Source organism: Monodon monoceros, unplaced genomic scaffold, assembly GCF_005190385.1.
Source record: "Monodon monoceros isolate NGI ecotype Baffin Bay Population unplaced genomic scaffold, NGI_Narwhal_1 Super_Scaffold_4, whole genome shotgun sequence".
Taxonomy (NCBI): Eukaryota; Metazoa; Chordata; class Mammalia; order Artiodactyla; family Monodontidae; genus Monodon; species Monodon monoceros.
In genome coordinates this window covers 29,314,370-29,338,106 of record NW_021703781.1, presented here as the reverse complement: position 1 = coordinate 29,338,106, position 23,737 = coordinate 29,314,370, and the positions used below count along the sequence as shown (strand labels likewise).

General features: G+C 43.0%; 2 protein-coding genes across 3 annotated transcripts in view; one reads left to right on the top strand and one right to left on the bottom strand.

Moving 5' to 3' along the window:
• Positions 1 to 12,847: 12,847 nt before the first annotated feature.
• DYDC2 (DPY30 domain containing 2) lies at positions 12,848 to 16,437 on the bottom strand. The gene is made up of 3 exons (XM_029244576.1): positions 16,291 to 16,437; positions 15,829 to 15,951; positions 12,848 to 13,060 (listed from the first exon to the last, which is right to left on the bottom strand). Exons 1-3 carry the CDS (start codon positions 16,435 to 16,437, stop codon positions 12,848 to 12,850), a joined length of 483 nt encoding a protein of 160 aa, XP_029100409.1.
• Positions 16,438 to 22,090: 5,653 nt separating this feature from the next.
• Positions 22,091 to 23,737, top strand: part of LOC114908622 (S-adenosylmethionine synthase) — an 81,320-nt gene continuing 79,673 nt past the window's right edge. For both annotated transcript variants that reach the window (XM_029244908.1, XM_029244911.1), the window contains exon 1: positions 22,091 to 22,201. The gene's annotated coding sequence lies outside the window, so the exon portion shown is untranslated. The remainder of the gene's footprint in view (positions 22,202 to 23,737) is intronic.

The following is a 23,737-nucleotide window of genomic DNA, read 5'->3' as shown; positions in this document are numbered from 1 at the left end:
ACGCCGTGCTGTGTTAGCCCTTGCAGGGTGAGCAGTGCGGCAGCAGCCGTCATGAGGTGGAAGGGCGCAGCAACCGCTTGGTGGCAGAAACCTTCAAACCACTCCTCAGAGAGTAGAAGCCTGCGGAGCAAGCTCACTGCGTGGGAGAGGCATTACATGGCATCGTGCGTGAGCTCACCTGGCATATCATTAGGGATGACAAAAATAAGCTAGGGAAGAGTCTGAACTAATAGGTGGAATAAGACACTAAAATAAAATATGCATAATCACTTTTTTTTTTTTTTTTCTGGGCGGTACGCGGGCCTCCCACTGCCGGGGCCCCTCCCGTTGCGGAGCACAGGCTCTAGACCCTGGGCCTACTCGCTCCGCGGCATGTGGGATCTTCCCGGACCGGGGCACGAACCCGTGTCCCCTGCATCGGCAGGCAGACTCCCAACCACTGCGCCCCCAGGGAAGCCCATGCATAATCACTTTTAATGCTATGGTTTTCAGAGGCCAGTTTAAGCTGCAGAAACATGGCCAATAGCTATTGTGTATTGTATGTACGGCCTCATGGAAACCCCAAAACAACTTTACGTGGTGAAGCTTATTAGAATTCTAATTTTAGGAAGGGCAGGCATATGGGGCCCAGAGTGTTTAAGTAACTTGCTCATGGCCATACAGCTAGTAAGTGCCAGGGCGTGGATTTGCACCCAGGTCTTGTGAAGGCCAAAATTCTTGCTCTTGATCCTTAGGTTATGCTGCTTGCTTTCCAAATAAATAACAATTTACTTGGGATGAAAATCAAGTAGAAATTGGCCAATCTTATCATCAGTTTTTTATTTTTTGTTTTGTCTCCATTATTCACTGAGAGAAGGAGCTACACTCCTCTCATTTATCCGTTAGGTACTTCATCCTGACTGACCTCATTCTCTGATGCTGTGACTTTCATTTCTGTTTGCCGTTATCTATCAGCTTTGTTAACCTTAGTCTGGAGTTACCTCTCGTGAAAACTTCTGAAAAGATTTTTTTGAATCACTAAAGGCAAGTAAATTAAACTTGAAGTGGAGAAAATCTTCATGCCTTCATGGCTTTCCAGAAATGGGTCATAGAATACAAAAGGAAGACCTAAAGCTTTAGCTTGGGTGACACTGACTACAGGGTTTGCACTACCAGATGACATCTGTGGAACTACTTGGCCTGGATTTACTTTACCTTGGCTATCTGTTTTTTCTGAACAGAAATGAATTGAGATAACGGAGTTTACCTCAGGAGAGGTCATTTCTGCAGCAGAGAATGTGCAGAGCACTTCTTTCTGATGGGCTACAAACATATGGCATCATGAGCTCGTGTCAGCTCAGCCTTGCTCCAAACTACTCCCTATCCCTAAGACATTTTGTCTTGACTACCTGTTTCTAAAGATTTTCTTCCTTGGAATCGTGTTTGCCAGGGAACTTCACTGAGTTGGATCCTCTCCATAGATTTTCTGACAGCATTTGCTGGGGAGAAGTTCCTGGCTCAAAGTATGCATTACTTGTTCCTCTCCTAAAGAATTGCTTGCAAGATTTTTATGCTGACTAGTCATATGCTTGAACCTTTTTTTTTTTTTTATCTCCAGATGGCATTATTTGACTAGACTTACTTACTATTATTTGTGATGACATTTGCTGAGAAATTTGTTCTTTATTTAAGGTTCTTTATTTGGTTTGGTAGCTTTACCCATGACAATGATAATTCTTTTGATATTTTGTGTTGAAGGGATCTAGTGATGAATACTAGATGAATGTACCCTAAGGCATGTTCTCAGGAATATCACCCTGCAGAACCCCTTCAGTAAACCTGATGCAGAACCCCTTCAGTAAACCTGACTACTGACTGTTCTGAGGAATAACCCTGACAACTTCTGCCCTGGGGCTTGCCCTTAAACAATTGTTAAATTTCCCCAGATTTCAAGGTTTTCTTTCTCTCTTTCTTTTTTTTTTTTTAATTAATTAATTTATTTTTGGCTGCGTTGGGTGTTTGTAGCTGCGCAGGCTTTCTCTAGTTGCGGCGACCGGGGGCTACTCTTCGTTGCAGTGCATGGGTTTCTCATTGTGGTGGCTTCTCTTGTTGCAGAGCATGGGCTCTAGGAGTGCGGGCTTCAGTAGTTGCGGAGTGTCAGCTCAGTAACTGTGGCTCGCCGGCTTAGTTGCTCCTCGGCATGTGGGATCTTCCCGGACCAGGGCTCAAACCCATGTCCCCTGCATTGGCAGGCAAATTCTTAACCACTGCGCCACCAGGGAAGTCCCTCAAGGTTTTCTTAGTTTTATCATTTCTCATTGAGTCAACAAACCATTCTTCAGATCCTGCCTCTTTTGAGGGTTTTATTCTAAACATCTTGGCCTTTGGGAATTATTTTTCTGTATGACTTTTCTGAACATCTATTCTGGCCAATCCTCTTGATGGAAACTTCTCTTTCTAAGGCCAGCAACTGATTTTTGAGGCATCTCATAAACACTGGTTTTATACACTGATTGTGACAGTGATGAATATTGAGGAATTTTTCCCCTAACTAACTTTTCTCATGAAATTGCTTTCTGTTGGCCATTATTCATGAGGATTTTCCTTAGCCAGGCTCATCTGCAGAATTGATCTCCCCTAGTGATAATTCTTGCAAAGTCTCTCGTCAGCTAGTTTTGTCCATGTAGTTCGTTTTTCAGACAAATGATCTGGAGGTAATTCATTCTGACGCATTATGGTCTTGGAATACGTCCCCAGTGGTGACTTTTTTTGGGCTGTAGGGAATTATTGCAGTCTGGCTTAAAATAGACTTATGTTTCATCATTAGGGGCAATGATTCCTGACCAGTTTCTCCCTTCTTGGCATTATATATGTGGACTTTTCTTTTCTGGTGCCTCTTGTGGAGCAATTTTTGCCCCGATAACCGGTATCTGTGAACTGTATTTCTCCTGAAATTTTTGATAATTCCATTTCACTTTAGCTAAACTTATCTACGAGTGTAATATTTTTAGACAATATCTTTGAATGCTGTCTTTTTAGTCCTGGAGGTCATCCTTTTTGACAATGGCAACCAACGTTTTTTTTTTCTTTTCTAATAATTTCTTTGAGGTGGGAAGACCCAAGAAATCCCTGACACTAGGGTGTCAGGATGACTTCTGACCATGGCTTCCAAAAGTCTGCTTTCTGGGAACACTTAATGGGACTTTCTGCCATCTGTGACGTTTGGACTTGTCTTTTGTTGAAAGGCATCAGAAGAAGTTTCTTCTTGACAAAAAGAACTCAAACATGAACACAGAAAGACCCAGAGAACTTTCCCATTAGTAATATGAGACATGCAACAGTGTTCAGAGCTATTCCTTGAGGAACTGTTGGCATAAGCATTGAACTCTCTTCATACACATCATAAATTTTAATCCTGTCCAGAAAATCACTCACCAGTTTTTCTTTGCTGACAAGCATCTTCTTGGAACCACATTTTTAGTTGATTTAAGCCATTTCATTCTCAAATTCTGAAAATATCTGGTTGTGACATCACAGGTTTTGCATGCGTTCCCCCAAAGTCATTCTTCGTGTTCTCTTTCCAAAGATAGAAAAGTGAGATTTATTCCACCCCACAGGATATTATTCAACCTTTTGAAAAATATTTACAATCTACATAAAAATATAACAATGATATTACTAGGTACTAGTTATTCAAAAGAATATTTTCACTGGATGGTATTACTCTGTCACTGGGAAGAGCTTTAGTGATGGACTTCATCACTTATATGGTTATCACAGTGTCCCTAAAGGGTCTAACATGAATTTTTGAAGTATCCTGTTTGGGGTTTTAAATGCTTAAGAGTGTTGGTTAATTTTGGATGATAATCAAGACAATAAAATATGAATGAGTGGGGTTAAACGCTTCCGGATGACAATGATCATTTGAAAGCTCTTTGAAGATTTGATTTCATCTGAGAGGTAAGAAAAAGACTGTAATTGGGCTTCCCTGGTGGCGCAGTGGATGAGAGTCCGCCTGCTGATGCAGGGGACACGGGTTCGTGCCCCGTCCGGGAAGGTCCCACATGCCGCGGAGCGGCTGGGCCCGTGAGCCATGGCCGCTGAGCTTGCGCGTCCGGAGCCTGTGCTCTGCAACGGGAGAGGCCACAACAGTGAGAGGCCCGCGTACAGCAAAAAAAAAAAAAAAAAAGACTGTAATTGACTTGAAGCAAAATATCCACGGACAGAGGAATTAAAATTCCTTCACTAGAAAGCATTAGGCAGCACCGCCTGGCAGTCAAGTGTGTGGGCTCCTGACAGACACACCCGAGTGCCGCTGCCTTGCTGTCTGACCTTGGGCCAGCCATCAGCTTCTGAACCTAAATTGTTTCCTCATCCATAACATGGGGATTATTCAAGTATCCAACTTGTGGAGTATTGTGAGATGTAAATGAGGTAATGCAATTAAGCACTTAGCATAGTGCCCGGCTCATATTCAACGTCCAACATAAGTCAGATATTATTACTGAGAATGAAGATCATGCTTTTAAACTATGTCCCTTTCTTTCTTTAAACATGTGTGGAGGAATGAACTTGAGTGGAAAGTGGGAATTTCCATATTCCCTTTTGAAGGGTATGGAAGGTCCGATGAGCACATACCCTTCGGGGGAAGATGTGCGCCATCCTAGACCCTAGCTCTTTGGGAGACGTCCTGATTTTAAAGTCCCTTCAAAAGCAGACATTATTTTGGGGTGAATTTACTCAGCCCCTTCATTTCCCCCTAAACAAATAAAAGCTGGAAGCTGTTTTGGACTTCTCTCCCACTCACTGTAGATTCCTCTCGGATCCAGCCCTTTCCCTGCACCCTGAGCCTCTCTGGCAGCTCCTCACACACACCCTGCTTATGCTTCAGAGTCTTCGCTCCTGTCTTTGTGCCTTTGCACGTGCCCTTCTCCTGCTCTGAAATGCTCTTTGTGGTGTCGTTCACCTGCCTTTGCTTATGCCGTCATGTCCCCCTGCACTGGCCCGTTACTGTGGTCATTGAACGTTTCCCATGCACTCAACACTGAATCCCTTACTGCTTCTGTCCATCATAGCTGCTCTTGATCGATAGACAGGATAAGTGAGGAAAGCTGCCAACCACAAGAAGTAGAGGGTGAGGAAAATAAGAGAGTCTTTCTTCAGTTGCTTGTCAATTGCTCAGCAAGAGCAAAGCAAGCCTGGTCAGAGGTGAGACACATAATATAAGCTTAGAGGGAGAGGCGAGAAAGACTCTAACCTGAGTGAAGGCATTCAGCTCCCTTTAGAAAGAATGTGTGCCTCAGAAGGGGCAGCACAAGCGCTGGCAGTGACCTCCAGGCATTGCCGGGCGTCGGAGGGGAGAGGGCTTGGTCATTTCACTTTGCCATTTTCAACCCCTGGGCCAGGCTAGCCCCGGGAAAGCCTGTGAGAGTCTGGTAACCAGTCATGACTTGGTCTGTCCTGGACTGCAGGGTAGAGCCATCTCAGCTGGGAGAGGATGAGGCTTCTGAGCCAAGTGCCCTTAACCCTTTGTTTCTAAGCCTGCTTTTCTGAGGACAGTGCTGGTGAGTGAGCTCAAGCCCTCCCTTTGGAACCAAAATGTTGGGATTTGAACACTGGCTCTCCCCCTCCTAGCCACACGGGCTCAGACAGGCTACCTAATGTCTTTGTGCCTCAGTTTCTTCACTGGTAAAATGGGGATAACAACAGAATGTATTTGCAAAACATGTAACTGATAAGGGTTTAGTATTCAGAATATACATAAAGAACTTTACTATTTTTCATGTATGATTGGCAGAAAATAAAAGTAAAATAACTAGCTCAGCCTGGAGCCACAACTAAGGAGCCCGCCTGCTGCAACTAAGGAGCCCACCTGCTGTAACTAAGACCCAGCACAACCAAAAAAAAAAAAAAAAAACTAGCTCAGTGTAGCAAGAGTATAAAGAAATGGCCATTTTCATGTAGGAGTGTAAATTAGTCTAGACTTTCCAGATGACAACTTGGTGAAATTGATTGCAATTAAAAATAAAAGTTTATTTTTAAAATAAATAATAATAAATAAATAAAAGTTAAAATACATTATGGGGATAATTGAGGATGTTTGAAAATGGACTGTACATAAGGTAAGAATTTTACAACTTTAAAAATTTTAAACTTTTAATTTTGAGATAATTATAGATTTACATAGAGTTGTATGAAATAATATAGAGAGATCTCATGTACAAAAGGTAACATCTTACAAAACTATAGAACTACTATGATACTGACATTGGTACAATTTACCAGTCTGGTTCAGATTTCCCCTGTTTACCTGTACTTATTTGTATATGTGTGTGTTTAATTCTAAGCAATTTTTTTCAGATATGTAACTTTGTGTATCCATCACCACAATCAAAAGGTGAAACAGTTTTATCATCACAAGAATTCCTCTTGTTGCTCTTTTTTAACCACATCCATCTCCCTCCTTCCCCAACCCCTGTCCCTAAGCCTTGGCAATCACTAATCTAGTCTGCATCTCTGTAATTTTGTCATTTCAAGAGTGTTATATAAGTGGATTCCTATAGCATGTAAAAACACTTAGCATAATTTCCTTCAGATTCATCCAAGTTGTTCATGTATCAATATTTCGTTCCTTTTTACTGCTGAGTAATATTCCACGATATGAATGTACCACAGTTGGTTTAACTATTCACCCATTGAAGAATACTTGGGTTATTTCCAGTTTTTGCCTATTACGAATAAAGCTTTTATAAACACTCACATAAGGTTTATATGTAAACATAAGTTTTAATTTTTCTGGGATATGTGCCTAAGAGTACATTTGCTGGCTTGTATGGCTATTAATTATATGCTTAGTTTCATAAGAAACTGCTAAACTATTTTCCAGAGTAACTGTATCACTTTACATTCCCACCAGCAAAGTATGAGTGCTCTGGTTTCTCCTCATCCTCGCCATTGACATTTGGTATTGTCATTATCTTTTAACTTTAGCCATTATGACGTATGTGTAGTAATATCATTGTGATTTTAATTTGCATTTCCCTAATGGCTACTGATGTTGAACATATGTTCATGTGCTTATTTGTCATGTGTCCATCCTCTTTGATGAAATGTCTATTCATTCCTGTCTTTTGCCCCCCACATGCAAATTTTTTTGATTTAGCAATCCATAGATATATCAGTGGAGATTTACTCAGATACGTGTACAAGAAAGTTCACTGTAACAAGTTTTTAGTAATAAAACAACAACAAAAAAGTCAGTGTAAAGAACATTGGTAGTGACTGATTAAATTATCACCGCCCAGTGATATAATCCAAAATTGGGGCCAAATAATGTAACAAAGGCAAAAATGCATGGAATCCTTTAAAGCAGGCAGAGGTTACACTTCCCTCACACAGATTGTGATGTCCAGGAGACAGCAGCTCCCAGATGGAGGACAAGCTACCTGGACTTCACCTTCCCACTGAGGGGCTGCAGATCCACCAAGGAGTACACTGGGTCTTCTACAAAGCTGTTTGCTCTGTGTGGGGTTTTGGGATTCCTTGACCTTTTTCAGCCACTCTGGAAAGCCTGGCTGCATGCCTTCCCACCAGGTGCAAATTAGATGCAATGACCTCAGCACATGCCTGGAGTGCTTTACTAAAGATGGAGCGGGTCAAGGTCACTCAAAATTTCCCAGGGTTGCCCTCTGTAGTGGAGTCTGGCTCCATATTTTTAGTAAATTTATTTATTTATTTATTTTTTGCCTGCGTTGGGTCTTCGTTGCTGCTCGTGGGCTTTCTTTAGTTGCGGCGAGCGGGGGCCTACTCTTTGTTGAGGTGTGCCGGCTTCTCATTGCAGTGGCTTCTCTTGTTGCGGAGCACAGGCTCTAGGCTCGCGGGCTTCAGTAGTTGTGGCTCGCGGGCTCTAGAGTGCAGGCTCAGTAGTTGCGGCGTGTGGGTTTAGTTGCTCCGCGGCCTGTGGGATCTTCCCGGATCAGGGCTCGAACCCGTGTTCCCTGCATTGGCAGGTGGATTCTTGACCACTGTGCCACCAGGGAAATCCCTGGCTCCATTTTTTGATGTTCGACTCCTGACAGCTTTTGGCTTCAACTCTTTCTCTTCTCCTTGTGCCTGGCATCACCAGGCCAGCTGATAAGCTCAGGTGCTCCCAACTTTGGCACAGCAGGAGTTTCAAACCACACAAGCCCCTCCCCATGTATGGTAGCTCCTACCTGGGCCCCTCCCCTAAACACAATACAAACCCCAAGCCGGTCTCCTTTCCTAGCTGTCTTAAGCCATTTTCAAACCTGTTTTGGGAAGCCCGGAAGCCTCATTATGTGAGTAATAAACCTCTTCATACCTTCTTGCTGTGTGGCCACAACATCCTGAAGGTGTTAAGTCCATGCCTGAGGCCCTTTTCCTATAACCCATAACTGAGATCTAGTCCTATAACCCATCCCTGACCTAGGATTTAATACTTTTTCACTAGGAACCAGTAGGTCTAATCATTTTTACATTTATTTATTTACTTTTATTTTTTTTAGAAGGAGGCAATTCTTTTTTTTTTTTTTTAATAAATTTATTTATTTATTTTTGGCTGCCTTGGGTCTTAGCTGCCGCACGCGGGCTTTCTCTAGTTGCGGTAAGCGGGGGCTACTCTTCATTGTGGTGCACGGGCTTCTTATTGCGGTGGCTTCTCTTGTTGCAGAACACGGCTCTAGGCGCATGGGCTTCAGTAGTTGTGGCACGCAGGCTCAGTAGTTGTGGTGCACAGGCTTAGTTGCTCTGTGGCATGTGGGATCTTCCCGGACCAGAGCTCGAGCCCATGTCCCCTGCGTTGGCAGGCGGATTCTTAACCGCTGTGCCACCAGGGAAGCTCCCGGGTCATATTTTAGATTCCACATATAAGTGATATCATCTGATACTTGTCTTTCTCTGTCTGACTTAACTTCACTTAATCTCTAGGTCCATCCATGTTGCTGCAAATGGCATTATTTCATTCTATTTTATGGCTAATATTCCATTGTGTGTGTGTGTGTGTGTGTGTCTCTCTCTCTCTCTCTCTCTCTCTCTCTCTCTCTCTATATATATATATATATATACCACATCTTCTTTATCCATTCATCTGTCATTGGACATTTAGGTTGCTTCCATGTCTTGGCTGTTATAAATAGTGCTGCTATGAACACTGGGGTGCATGCACCTTTTCAAATTAGAGTTTTCATCTTTTCTGGATGTATGCCCAGGAATGGAACTGCTCGATCATATGGTAACTCTATTTTTAGTTTTTTAAGTAACCTTCATACTGTTCTCCATAGTGGCTGTACCAGTTTACATTCCCACCAACAGTGTAGGAGGGTTCCTTTTTCTCCATACCCTCTCCAACATTTATTATTTGTAGACTTTTTGATAATGGCCATTCTGACCAGTGTGAAGTAATACCTCATTGTAGTTTTGATTTGCATTTCTCTAGTAGCATCCTGAAAGCTGCTAACATCTTACAACATACAAAACAGCTCATTACAACAAAGAATGTCCAAAATGTCAGTAGTGCTAAGGTTGTGAGGGTCTGCTCTAGCATTTGACTACTCTAAGTGTGGTCTTTGGACAGACAGCTTGGGCATGGTGGAGAAAACTGTTGGAAATGCAGAGTCTCAGATCCCCCCGAATCTAGTAAATCAGAATCAGTGACATTTAACAAGCTCCCCAGGTGATCTGTATGAACATTAAGGCTTGAGAAGTGTTGTTTTTACACTGATGGTTTATTCTTTCTGATTGTCAGCATGACTGTATGGTTTTCCACAGGCTCCAAGAGTTCTCATTAATTATAAGCCCCAGTTTCTGAGGAGAGTTCATTTCCATCTCAGGAGAGACCTGGGCTAGCCATCCACGTCCAGGAGACAGAGGGGATACCACAGTAGCTGTGCTTTCCAAAGTTCTGAGCATTTCCCTTAAGCTTGGCACGTGTGGGGTACTGCATGTGGCAGCCTTGGATTGATTTATGTGTGTGAGTGTGGGGGAAGGCCGGGGGGAGATTTCACCCTGAAGAGGGTAGTAGTGTGATCTTTGATATACTTGATCTGCCCATCCTAAGGCCTAAACATACGGTTGGTGAAGACAAGCCCTTGTCATAGATATGCCATGCGGGCGGCAGTGCTTGCTGCAGCAGGGCCAACTTCGTGAGTCACACAGGACCTGAATTTGGAAAGGCTGCACACTTGGTTTAATGCTCCGCTGTCATCATCTTGAAGCACATAATTTTGATCGAGGCAGCCCACATTTTCATTTCGCATTGGGCCCTGCATATTAGGTAGCCAATCCTGAGCTAGAGGAATGGGTCAGGGGTCTGGAATTGCAACCTAACCCTTGTGCCAATCAAAACTGGCTAGCTTGTCATTTTCACATGTCTGCTATGAGTTGCCAGCCCTTATATAAGTTCATTCGTTTACTTATTCAGCAAATATTTACTGGCCACTTCTTGTGCACTGGGCACTCTTTTTGGTGCTGGAGATATCAAAGTAAACAGACAAAATCCCTGCCCTCACAGAGCTCACATTCTCCTGAGGGGGACTGACAGGGAAGAGGGCGTGAAACGTTGTGGGTTGCAGTACAAATAGGATGTACATATAGGAAATGTAGATAGGATGGCTGAAAAGCCCTCATTGAAAAGGCAACTTTTGAGTGAAGATCTAAATGAAGAGAGTGTCAACTTTAATAACAGAAAAGACAGTTATTTTACCAGAAACAGTATTTATTAGGGAATAGCAGAGGAATTGCAATTCAGATCATAAGCAAATCCAGAGAAGAAGGGAACTTGCTTTTATAGAGAAAAGGGGGGAATTGGGAGGGGCTGTGATAATCAAAGAGCCCATTGGAGGAAGCTGGGAGTCCAAAGTATGGAGGCTTCTCATTGGTTGTGCTACTACAGTCTCTTACTGGCTGGGCTGTCACTGGGTGGAGAAAAGTTTTATTCCCCCTGCTGGATAGTAAAGTAGAGGCACTTCAGTTGGAGATGTAGGCAAATTTTGTCTCTTCCTATTTGGAGCAATTGGTGATGCATGGAGGGGCATGAGAGCTCCCCCTACAGTCCTGTCCCAACTCCAACTTTGGCTGAGGTTTCTTTAATTCCACAAGAGAATCTGCAGAAATCCAGGGGTATGGGGAGATGGGAGCTTTCCAAGTGGAGAGAAGCGAAAGCAAAAGTTCTGAGATTGAACCATGCCTGGCATGTTTGAAGAACAGGAGGTTGGCATAGCTGGCATGGAGAGAATACGGAGAGTAAAAAAGTTATGGGGAATCACTCTTATAGTCTGGTAGGTCATGGTAGGGGCCTTAAATGTTTCTGTGACTGAGATGGGAAGCTGCTCATTAGACATGATCTGACTTAATGTTTCACCAAGATCATCCTGACTTTAAAGTTGAGGATAGACTAGAAAGGTCAAGGGCAGAAGAAGGGTGTTCAGTTAACAGGCTGTTGTAATAATTTAGGCAAAAGATGATTGTGGCTTATGCATTCAAGTGGTTGAATTCTGTCTTTATTTTAAATGGAAAGCCAACAGACCAGATTTAGGGCTAACAAAAAAAGAGTAGAGCCAAGGATGGCACCAGAAGTTTTGACTGAGCAGGTTAAAAAAAATGGTAGAAACCAATTCAGGGAGGATATAAAGGATTCCATTTGGATTGCAGTTGATCCTTGAACAACATGGGTTCAAACTGCACAGGTCCACTCACATGCAGACAGTTTTCAATAGTAAATACTACAGTACTATACAGTCAGTGGTTGGTTGAATCCAGTATGGAGGAGCCTCAGGTATGGATGGCCAACTATAAGTTATGTGTGGATTGAGCTCTGTGTTGTTCAAGCGTCAACTGTAGTTAGGTTTGAGATGTCCATTGGTTATCCAAGGAGAAATGTCAAATAGGCAGTCAAGTTCAAGGAAATTCTGATTAAAGATATAAATCTCAAGTCATCAGCATATAGATGATATTTGCATGAATACAGATAGAAAATAATTGAAAAAAAAGTCAAACTCCTAACTTTTACTGTCACTGGAGCTGTTTCAAAAATAAGGACATGTGTAAACACTCCAAGAGGCCTGATTGCAAAATTCAGCTAAAGTTAAGATATGAACACATGAGATGGATGTGTTTTCACTGTCTAGTCTCCAAAAAAAAATGATAAAGCAAAAGGAAAAAGTCTCATCAGTTTGGTTCCTTATTATTATTTTTTTAATAAATGTATTTTATTTATTTAGTTAGGCTGTGTTGGGTCTTCATTGCTGCGCGTGGGCTTTCTCTAGTTGTGGCGAATGGGAGCTACTCTTCGTTGCGGTGCGCGGGCTTCTCATTGTCGTGGCTTCTCTTGTTGCAGAGGATGGGCTCTTGGCACACGGGCTTCAGTAGCTGTGGCACGTGGGCTCAGCAGTTGTGACACACGGGCTCTAGAGCGCAGGCTCAGTAGTTGTGGCGCACGGGCTTAGTTGCTCCACGGCATGTGGGATCTTCCTGGACCAGGGCTCGAACCCATGTCCCCCACATTGGCAGGAGGATTCTTAACCACTGCGCCACCAGGGAGGCCCTGGTTACTTATTTTAAATCCTTATTATGAGTTATTTTATCCTATAAGTAGTTCAAATCTTCACATGATTAAGGGGTTTTCATGGCTGTCAGGACAGGACTTGGGCTGGAGAGTCCCTGCAGACATCTCCTTCCACAGCCTCTCATATCTTGGTTTAATCCACATAGTTAATCATCTTCAAGTAAGAGCTCTTCTAGCTGGCCATTTCCTCAGCTCGCAGCTTTGAGAGGAGCATCACTAGAATCATCCACCTTCTATAACCTAGGGAGGAGATGTGGAGCTAGGATGCATTTCAGGAGCAATTTCATGCTAAAAAGCCTGGTAATTTATGTCTTGTGGAGTTTCAATGTTCCAGTCAACCTGGACAGATGGCTCTGAAGAAGGAATCTGTTGAGGCATTCCTGGAATCATACTGGAAGTTCCTGGCAGGGATTCCTGCTTCAAGGCTTCCTTCTCAAGGGGTTTTGTGTTCTCCTGCATGAACACGGTCTTCTTTGTGGAACTCGCTACAGATATCAGTGGCTAAATAGAAAACAGAAGAGAAAACAGTCATTAGCAGAGACTAAACATACTGGGCATGGCAAGAATACAATATTGCCATTTTCATGCCCAAGAATGAACAAAACTGAACAAAACTGAAAAAGACCTAATCCAGCAAAGCATGAAACAAATCTAATTGGATCAAGATAACTCACCAATAATTTAACTGCCTGACAGAACAAAATTCAACACCTTTTAAAGGAACACTACACAATCTAGATGCCCTATAAAGTATCATCTACAATGTTTAGCATACAAGTAATAATTACTAGACATGTGAAGAAGTAGGAAAATGTGAACCATAATCCAGAGAAAAAGTATTTAATAGAAAGAGGCCTCAAAATGACAAAGATGATGAGACTGGCAGACAAGAACTTAAAACAGTGATTATAAATATTTTTTAAAATTGAAAGGAGAAAAATGGCCATAATGAGTGAAAAGATAGGGTATATCAGCAGAGAAAATGGAAATCATAGAAAGGAACCAGACAAATTCTAGAATTGAGAAAATATCTGAAATGAAAAAAATTCATTGAATTCCTAAATAGGATTGGACATTGCAGGAGAACGGATCAGTTAACTTGAAGACAGATCAATGGAAATTATCCAAACTGGAGCACAGAGGAAAAAAGATGAAAAAATGAATGCAGTCTCAGTGACCTATGAGATGATATCAAGCATCCATGTAACTGCAGTCCCTGGTGAGGTAGGAAGATTGGAGCTTGAGCTCTACTGGCCATCTCTACCCCCATCTTTGTCCATTGTCCACTCAACAGTGGACCCTGTGGGGCACTGCAGTGAGGTCTGTGGAGTACTTGCCCACATGATCTCTAAGACCTTCTAACTCCAAAGTGCTATGAATCTATGCAGCAAATCTATGTATTGTTTCCATAAAAACTTATTTCTAAAACACCTGTATGGCCCAGATCTTTATATCAAAGGGATTGCTTTCAGACTTAGAAACAGAATAATGGTTTACCTACTCAAAGCTGCCTCTGCTTAATGAAGAGAAATCACTACAAGGGCAACTTCTGCCAGCTTTCTTCTAGGTCTGACTCAAATGTTTTCTCCTCTGTGAGTCCCTTCTTGATTCCCATAATTAGGTATGATCTCTACCACACATAGTGCTGTTTCTACTCCCCTTTGGACACATCCACCGGACCAGCAGTACTCAATCTGGGGTACTGAAAGCAATGATGGTTTTAAGATATTAAGGAAAATCTTGCAAAGCTTTTAGTATAGGCGTAAAAGCCCATCGGCTAAATCACAGGCCTGCTGAAATCCTATGCAACCTATCCTGGGGCTATTTCAGATAAGTTTTAAAGCTCTGGTGATGAAATCTAAAGATGACAGTAGCAAGGAATAATTTGCTATTCACCTTGAGCCACCAAGAAGCCAGAAGTTAGAATCTCATCTTATCTGATGTACCTCCACCTCTTTGCCCTTTATCTAGCTTTTTCAATTTATACTAGGAGAGCAACTTGCTCTTGGATGATGTGGCTCTCCCTTGCCAGTAAGCAATAAGCTTTGTTTTACATCACTGTCGGGTTCCCTTTATTTCCTTCTAACAAAGGGAATCGATTTCCATAACCACAATTTGCACATGAACTCTTTCCTAAAGCTGAGAACTTGCACATAGTAAAGGCATCAGGCCGGCTCTCATTTCTCAACTTCCCTTACAATCGCTGATTGTCTCACACTTGGCAAAAGAAGAGCAAACCTTTTACTCACCCTAATCTTGCTAAGAAATACTGCTTCAGGGTATAATAACACAAAGGGACAATTAAAAAGGTTGATGTGAGCAAAGTGTTCTTTAATAAAGGCATCATAAAACCAGGGTAGAATTTTGGGAGTCTTTCCCTGCCTTATATATTTATATTTCTATTAACAGTGAAGCATGGTGTTAGAAAAGGATTAGAGTGGGCAGCAAGGTGACAATGACAACTTTTGCTTAATGATCTCAATTCTATCATCTCCCAACAACTGTTCCAAGAATGAACTGTTCCTGAGGGAGAGTTCGTTCAACGACTATTTTCAGACTGTAGTAGGAAACCATCTTTCTTTTGATTTATTTATAAAACATCCAGACTTAAAAATATAAATCTATTAATTATGAGGAAATCTGAGAATATTGATATAAATGTACATAAGCTTGATATTTTCATGTCTTCATCAAAGTTGGCTTTGAAACTAGCAAAAGCTAGTAAATTGTATAGGACTACATTAAAGATTTTCATGTACAGGACAGAGTGATAGTTAAAAAGATGCCAGATATCAAGTTCAATAAGTGAATTCATGACCGCTATTAGAGCAACACAGAGAAGACATCTGTGGCTTGATACATAAATAAACAGCATATATTAAATTAAATACTTAAGTAAATAGTATATAATAAATAATATACCTGAAGTATATACTAGAAACCATATTTGGTTTCTGAAAAGTATTGAGTAATTTTTGAAAAGGATTCAAAGGATCTTGTATGGAAATATATGTTCCAAGTGACCCATTAGATTTTTCTTAAAATCTGATTTTTTAAACCAGTAACATGTAATTTATTCCCTGACATCGTAAGTGGAATTGCCTTTAAGCATTTTCTTTGTTCATTACAAGGATTTTATTGACAAGGATTGTCGATAAGATTGATTTACATACAAACATATGAATATGGAGGAAAAAGTAGGCTTTGGGAGCCTCAGTGCACTGTGCACTGTGGTTGAGCTGTCTTGCAGATTTCCTGGTACCCACCACGGGATGACACTTTTCACACTTCTGTTGAATCTCACACTCTTCTTGCATCAGCATTTCTGTCACTCTGGTTTCTTTGAGGCAATTTTCATATTCTTCTTGCAGCTGGATCTTCTCTTGCCTATCCTGGGGTGATATGACAGAGTAGAATAAGGTCAGTCCTCGGAAGCAGGGACCCTCCCAGGACAGGCCCCGGGCCCTTGAGCCCTCCTGACTTTGCTCCTGTAACTAACTAGCTTCAACCTGCTAGTATCTCCAAACCCACCAACCCCACAACTCCTCTGAGTTGGATTCTCTCTTCAGCCCGCAGACTCCCTATACTTCAGGGATATCTGGGCCTAAGCCATCCTCAAGTGGAATAAACCATGACACTCCCCAGGCCAGCTCCAGCGTGGTGCCTTGGATTTCAAATTCCTCTGGGAAAGCTGAAAGCCCTCCCCAAGTCGACCCTGCGCGCACACACACCTTTTCTTTTGCCATCGCCGTTTTCTTGTAATGATAAAGCCAGTGAGCCAGGTACTCTATGGGGTCACTGGGCTGAACCTTTGCCACTTCTGCCAGCGCCTGAGCCAGGCAATTTCCAAAGCACCTCTTCAGGTATTCGGTTTCCATCCTGGTGGGTTTGGAAAACGTCAAACAGGGTCACACTATTTCACAAATCTAATTGGACATACAAAATAGACACATTCTAACCAACGCAGGTTCATTTCAGGACAAATATGAGATGTTTCTGGAGCCCATCCTTCCCCAAAGAACCAATAAATACATAAGTACTTGCCAATAGCTCTTACATTCAAATGGACTTTTTTCTAAAGCTCTCCAGCTCTCCCAGGTCAGTAAATAGGTCCCGGGGCTCATCAGGCCTGAGAGGAGCTTGGTGGATTGGTGCTTAAAAGAGGCTAAGGCCTCCACTACACGACTCTACCCTTGAGTAGGGAGGAAATAACTGAGCAGGCAGGAGGACCCAGGAGGGGCTCTGAGCACCCAGCAAGCTGCACTATTGTGAGGTTGGGAGCTACAGTCATCTGTGACGCAGATAAGACAGGCCTATCTATTTCACAACGGACCACTGAGAAGCCCTGAGGAGGAGAGGGACGGAGAATGCCCAGCAATGTAGCTAGAAAATATTCCATTTTCTATTGCTTAAGCAAGAAACTACTTTAGGTTGAGTTGAGCCCCTGGATTTACTCTTAATCAGATGTCAAGAATTGGAGGGAATGAAGCCTGAGTTAAACCATAAGTTAGGAGGGGAGGTGTAGTGTAGCAGTAGGAATGTAGAATTTGAGATCAGACAGACCAAGTTCCAGTCCTGGCTCTGCTTTTTATTAGCTGTGTGATCTTCAGCAACTTACTAAGTCTCTCTGAGCCTCAGTTTCCTGATCTGTGGAACAGAATAACAAAAATATGTATCTCATAACTGTGAGGATTAAAAGAGATAATAAATCCATGTGAAGCACATAGCCTGGCGTGTAGTACATGTTTAATAAATATTAGCTGTTACAGTGGAAGATTGCGACATGAAATGGCCTAGCACCCAGCCTATGCCTGAACATCTCTATGTTCCTGAAGCTGACATATTTTAACTCCAAAAGAGCTAATAATAAAGTGAATAATAAAGGCTTAGATCAATTCCTAACATTTTCTGGAGGCATTTTTCAGTTTAAGAAGGGAAAGATAAATAGATAGATAAATAGATACGAATACAGAAAAAAAAAATCCCAGCTCTTTCCACTGCAAACGCCTAGAAGCAAAAACACCTCAGTAGCAATGAACACACAGAATTTGCTTTTTTAAAAAAATTGAGGCATAGTTGATTTACAATGTTGTGTTAATTTCTGATGTATGGCAAAGTGATTCAGTTATACATATATATGTATTCTTCTTTATGTTCTTTTCCATTATGGTTTATCACAGGATATTGAATATAGTTCCCTGTGCTATACAGTAGGACCTTGTTGTTTATCCATTCTATATATAACAGCTTGCATCTGCTAGCCCCAAACTCCCAATCCATCCCTTCCCCACAGAATTTGCTTTTATTTATTTATTCATTTATTTTTAACATCTTTATTGGAGTATAATTGCTTTACAATGGTGTGTTAGTTTCTGCTGTATAACAAAGTGAATCAGCTATACATATAATATATCCCCATATCTCCTCCCTCTTGCGTCTCCCTCCCACCCTCCCTATCCCACCACTCCAGGTGGTCACAAAGCACCAAGCTGATCTCCCTGTGCTATGCAGCTGCTTCCCACTAGCTATCTATTTTACATTTGGTAGTGTATATATGTCCATGCCAATCTCTCACTTCATCCCAGCTTACCCTTCCCCCCTCCCTGTGTCCTCAAGTCCATTCTCTACGTCTGCGTCTTTATTCCTATCCTGTCCTTAGGTTCTTCAGAACCTTTTTTTTTTTATTCCATATATGTGTGTTAGCATGTGGTATTTGTTTTTCTCTTTCTGACTTACTTCACTCTGTATGACAGTCTCTAGGTCCATCCACCTCACTGCAAATAACTCAATTTCGTTCTTTTTATGGCTGAGTAATATTCCATTAGAATTTGCTTTTAAATAGGCTTCACCACTTAAAAAGAATCAAGGTTCCTTGGAGAAATGACTAATTCCAAGATCAGGGCAGGAAATGTCTAATAATCCTGGAATGTTTTGTTGTCCCAGAAAGGAAATGCTAAAAAATAAAATGGTTGGGGACACAGGAGCCAGCTTGAAGGGGCTGCTACTAGCCAAACCTGGTGCAATTTGGCCACCAAAATTAATAATGACTGTAATGGATTATAACCAGTTGAATAAAATAAGAATCCATGAGTCCATGTAGGAATAAACAAGTGAATGGGAGAGCAGGTAAGTTCTTTCTTAAAGTAGAATGCCAACTAATAAATGTGGAAAGAATAATGCAGTTAAAGAAACAAGCAGCTATCAATGAGCACTAAAACTTGGTGAATATTTGACAAGGAACGGGATATTTATATATATTCTCAAAGTTTCTCCCCACAAATTATGGATTAATTCCAAAGTAAACATGGAAACTTTACAGTGGTGAAACCTGGCCGACACAATGTCAACCAATTGATCAAAGTAAACATCACCAGTAAAGGGACAAAATAACATCATGTGTCTCCTGATGCGATGCACTGCTTGGAAGGACATAATACATTTCTGTAGATTCCTGCTCCAAATGCAAAACTAGAATCTGATTGAGGAAACATCAAACAAAGCCAAATTGAGAGACAGTCTACAACTGGCCTGTACTCTTAAAAATGTCAAGATCATGAAAGACAAAAAAAGATGAGGCCAGGAGTTCCCTGGTGGCCTAGTGGTTAGTAGTCGGTGCTGTGCTGTCCCTGCTGTGGCCTGGGTTTGATCCCTGGTCGGGGAACTGAGATCTGCAAGCTGCGCGGTGCGGCCAAAATATTAAAAAAATAATAATAAAAATAAAAAAAGATGAGGCCCCAGTCCAGATCAAAGGAGCCTAAACAGCCGTCACAACTACATGCAACACATGATCCTGGGTTGGATCTGGACCAGAAAATAGAATTCTGTAAAGGACGTTGTTGGAAATACCGAATGTGAATTGTAGATTACATAATAGAATTGTGTCAGGGTTAAAATTCCTGGTTTTGGTAATTGAAATATGAGTAAGTAAGAAAATGTCCTTGTCCTTAGAAAATACACAGTGTGGTAGGGCTGAATAATGACTTTCCAAAGTGTCCACATCCTAATACCTGGAACCTATGAAATATGTTACCTTATATGGCAAAGGGAACTTTGCAGATGTGATTAAATTAAGCATTTTGCTTGGGGGAAATTTTACTGGATTATCTGGGTAGGCACAATGTAATCCCAGAGGTCTTTATAAGAGGGACACAGTAAAGTCAGACAGGGTAGAAGGAGATGTGGTGATGGAAGCAGGGGGAGAAAAGGTGATGTGATTCAGGGCCACGAGCCAAGGAGTGTGGGTAGCCTCTAGAAGCTGGAAAAGGTAAGGAAGTAGATTCTCTCCTAAAGCCTCCAGAAGGAGCCAGCCCTGCTGATACTTTGGTTTTAGCCCTGTAAGATTTATCTTCGATTTCAAACTTCAAAAACTGTAAGATCATAAATGAGTGTTTAAAGTCACTACGTTTGGGGTAATGGTGGAGGGTGGGGATGGGATGTGTGGTGGCTCCTTCTGCCAATCTGGGGCCCACCTGAACCAATGCACCTGAATAAACTGTCTTCCACACCCCTTCTACTCAAAGTGTGGTCCACTGTCAGCAGCACTGCTTCACCTGGAGGTTGTTGAAATGCAGATTCTCAGGTCCCACCTCAGACTTACAGATTGAGAGTCTGCATTTTAACAAAATCCCCAGGTGACACACAGTTACAGATGTCCTCTGCCTTTATCACAGTAGAACTGCCCTTCCCAGAGGGCGGAATCACCAGCTCTGCATTCCCAGGAAGCCTCTTCACTGCCTGGTCCTTGGTGGCTGCCACACTGCAGTACGTGTGGCAAACCCTTTCTGGAGAGAGCATCTGCACATTTTCAACACTGGTCTCAACAAAATACACTGACCTAACCGTCACTAAGACTTGATGTGAAACAGCAGAGCCAGAAAAAAACAGCCACCATGTGAAGCCTGGAGAGGGAGGAACCAAAGGGGTGCATTTTATAGCCCACTCCCCACCAAATCAAGCCACACTCACCAGTGAGGAGGGGGCTATTTTTCAGTTTCCCAGGGCTCCTCTGAGGGTCTGCTTATACTGGACCTCCTTGCTCATGGCCCTGCATTCAGTAAGCAGGGCGCTAAGTATAGGGATTGTCTTTGTTCACACCACATCCTTAGTGCTGGGCACTCAGTACTTGCTCAGCAAATATTTCTTGACTTAAGCAGTGAGGGCTCTGATGTTTGCGGGCCCAGGCAAGAGCTCATGCTCCCTTCCATTTGTCAGTGCCCACACTGGCACTTACTAATTACCTCAACTAATGATTAAGGAGGCATCTCCTGCCCAGCACTGCCCCACATAAATTGAAACAGACCATGGGAAGTGCTAGCTGAGGACTGTGCACAAACCACTAGCCCAGGGAAGACTGCAAATGGCAAAGGCTAGAAGGCTTCGTGGAGGTGGGGGTACCTGTGCTTGTTCTGAAAGGAATGCCAACTAAAGAATGTCCCCAGCCAGCTGGCTACACTAGGCTTGAGTCATTAGCCACTGCAGTTGTTGAGTCACTAACACACCCTGGAAGGAGTTCAGGGTGGAGATCAGGAATGTGGAACTCTGCTCTCTGGGAAAATTGACAGAACAGACCTTCAAATAGAAATTTTCAGGAGAAAATTTTATAAACCCAATTTCTTGCATCTTCCCATACTTAGAAAAGCACTGAATTAAGCTATCTGTGCCTGGTGGCTAGCAGTGACCTTTTACCTAGATATGTTTGATTGCAGGTATTCCTTCTCCAAAAATCACGTACATGCTGACCTCCCCCCTTACCTCTTCCAAGCAGAAGCAGTTTCTCAGAGTTGTCAGAGCAGCTGTCTGCAGGGCTAGAGTCCTCAGTTAAGTCCCCAAATAAAACTGAACTCACAGCTCTAAGATGTGCGATTTTTTTCAATGGACAGGAACCAAGCAGAAGTCACCAGCAAATGCAAAGGTGCTAAGCTGGGAAAATACCAGGCTGCTCAGGTAGCTAGTCTTCTCTGGCGTAAGGCTGTGGGACTTCACCTATAGGTAGTCTTTGCGGCTACTCCCGCACACCCCCCCGCCCCGCAGGCCAGCCCTCTGCCCTTTCTCTCTCCCAGTATGCGCCCACCTGCCGGCCCCGCTCGCTCGATTCCCCTTTTCGGCTGCCCCTCCTCACAGCCTCTAGGTTGCACGTCTCTGTTCACCTACCCGGGTGCTCCCTGCTCTCCATCCTGCACCTTGCACACCTCGCGCGCCCCCTGCTCTCAACTGCTCGTCCTACCCCGCCCTGCTCCGCCCGCCTCTGCTCTCTGCAGCACATCCTCTTCCGGACCCCGCCTCCGATCAACCCCCGTCCGCGCGCCCCCCCCGCCCCCCACCGATCCCCGCCGTGGCGCCCCTTCCTCTCTGCCCCCGGCAGTCTCCCGCACCTGGAGCGCGCACGCTCGTTGCCTAGCGACGGGACGCGACTAGCGGGTAGGTAGGCGCATGCGTCAGCCGCGTGCGTTTAGAACGCAGGCGCCGTCTTGGAAGAACGGCTCCCGGTGCTGGGCTGGGTTCCGGCGGACGGAGGCGGTTTTGACCGTTGGACCTTGCGAGTGGTGTAGGGCTCAGGCGACGTCCAGGCTCCAGAGGCGGGAGAGGGTTAGCTCAGCGCCGGACTCCGTGGGCACCTCTGCGGCTGGGTCCTCCTCCTCGGTGGTGAGCGGCGACGCGCCATTTGGGAGGGGCAGGGGAGGCGGGCACCCTTCCGCCGACCCGGGATGGAAAACCAGCCGAAGCGCTCGGAATCCAGGGTTGCCAGATAAAATTCGGCGTACCCAGTTAAATATGAATTTCACAGATTTTGTGCTTTTTAGCACAAATATATTATAATACAAAATTAGTCATTTATCTGAAATTTAAGTTTAACTGGGCATCCTGTAGTTTTATTTGCAAAACTGGCAGCCCTACCTGATCCCTTCCTTTCCTACTCGGCGGGCTTTCTCCCAAGCATGAGCGAGGAACCGCCTTCTATTTCTTCTGATAGCTTCTCCAGGCTTGAGGCAGCTGTTTCTGTGGGAAGGGGTTTCTTATGTATGAGTCAAGAAGCCTGTTGCTGTGTATGAAAAATAATATTCCTTACAACAGGCTTTTGAGATGGGTATTGTCGCTGTTTCATGGGCAGGAAACAAACCAAGCGAGGTAACGAGTTTCACCTGGGTTCCGCTGTTAACGAGATGCTGCCTGCGTAGGTTTGAGACCAATTCTACTTGGGAGGTTTCTCCTTACGGACCACGGTACCCTTCCCATGTGTTTGTTATCTTTCTGGATTAGCAGCAGGAATCTTCCCTTTTTAATTGTTACTGTTTCAAATGACATTGAGATTTGTCTTTAGAGTATTATCCCATTGAATTAGTACGATGAGGATACCGTGTTCCATACTCAGTTGTAATAATTCTTTTCTCTGTGTGGTTAAGACACACAGCTTGATAGGGAATTAGGTTCGTTTGTGCCGGTTTTTAGTTTGCTTTTATGACTACATTTATGTATACACACATACACATTCCTTTCCCCACTGCTGTTGCTAATACAAAAGACTACAGACAAGTTCTTCATCTTGCTTTTTTTCACTTCACATTGTGTTCTAGAGATCACTCCCAGTTTTGGAGATCTTCCTCATTCTCTTTTTATCTGCACAATAATTCATTGTGGAGCTGTAGCTCATTAATCCTTTAATGATGAACATCTGGATGGGGGTCCCAATTTGGCTATCCTTAGTAATAGTGCAAAACAACCCTGTGCATATATCACTGCATATTTTTGCAAGATAGGATCCCAGAAGTGAGATTGATCAGTCAAAGGGTAAATACATACGTAATTTTCTAGATATTTACAAATTTTTCTGCATGGGGTTCTGCCATTTTGTACTCTACCACCATCATATGAGAGAGAGTAGTATTGGGGTCTATGGATGAAACTCAGGAGGTCATTGTTTCTGAAACTTTGTGCAGAATGTTAGGTGGATTTGTCCAGGGACATGTCTAGACACTGGCAGTCTGTCCCCTATAATTGCTCATGCCTGACATGTAATAGGTACTCAATATATATTTGTTGAATAATGAGTACGTTTCATCGGATTCTCAGAGGAGTCTGGATTCCATAAGGGTAATTCGAAGGTGATCAGTTTTTTCAAAGCACCTTAAATAAAGTAGTTACTGCATTTCCTTCTCCCTCTCCCCCTCTCCCCCTCTCCCC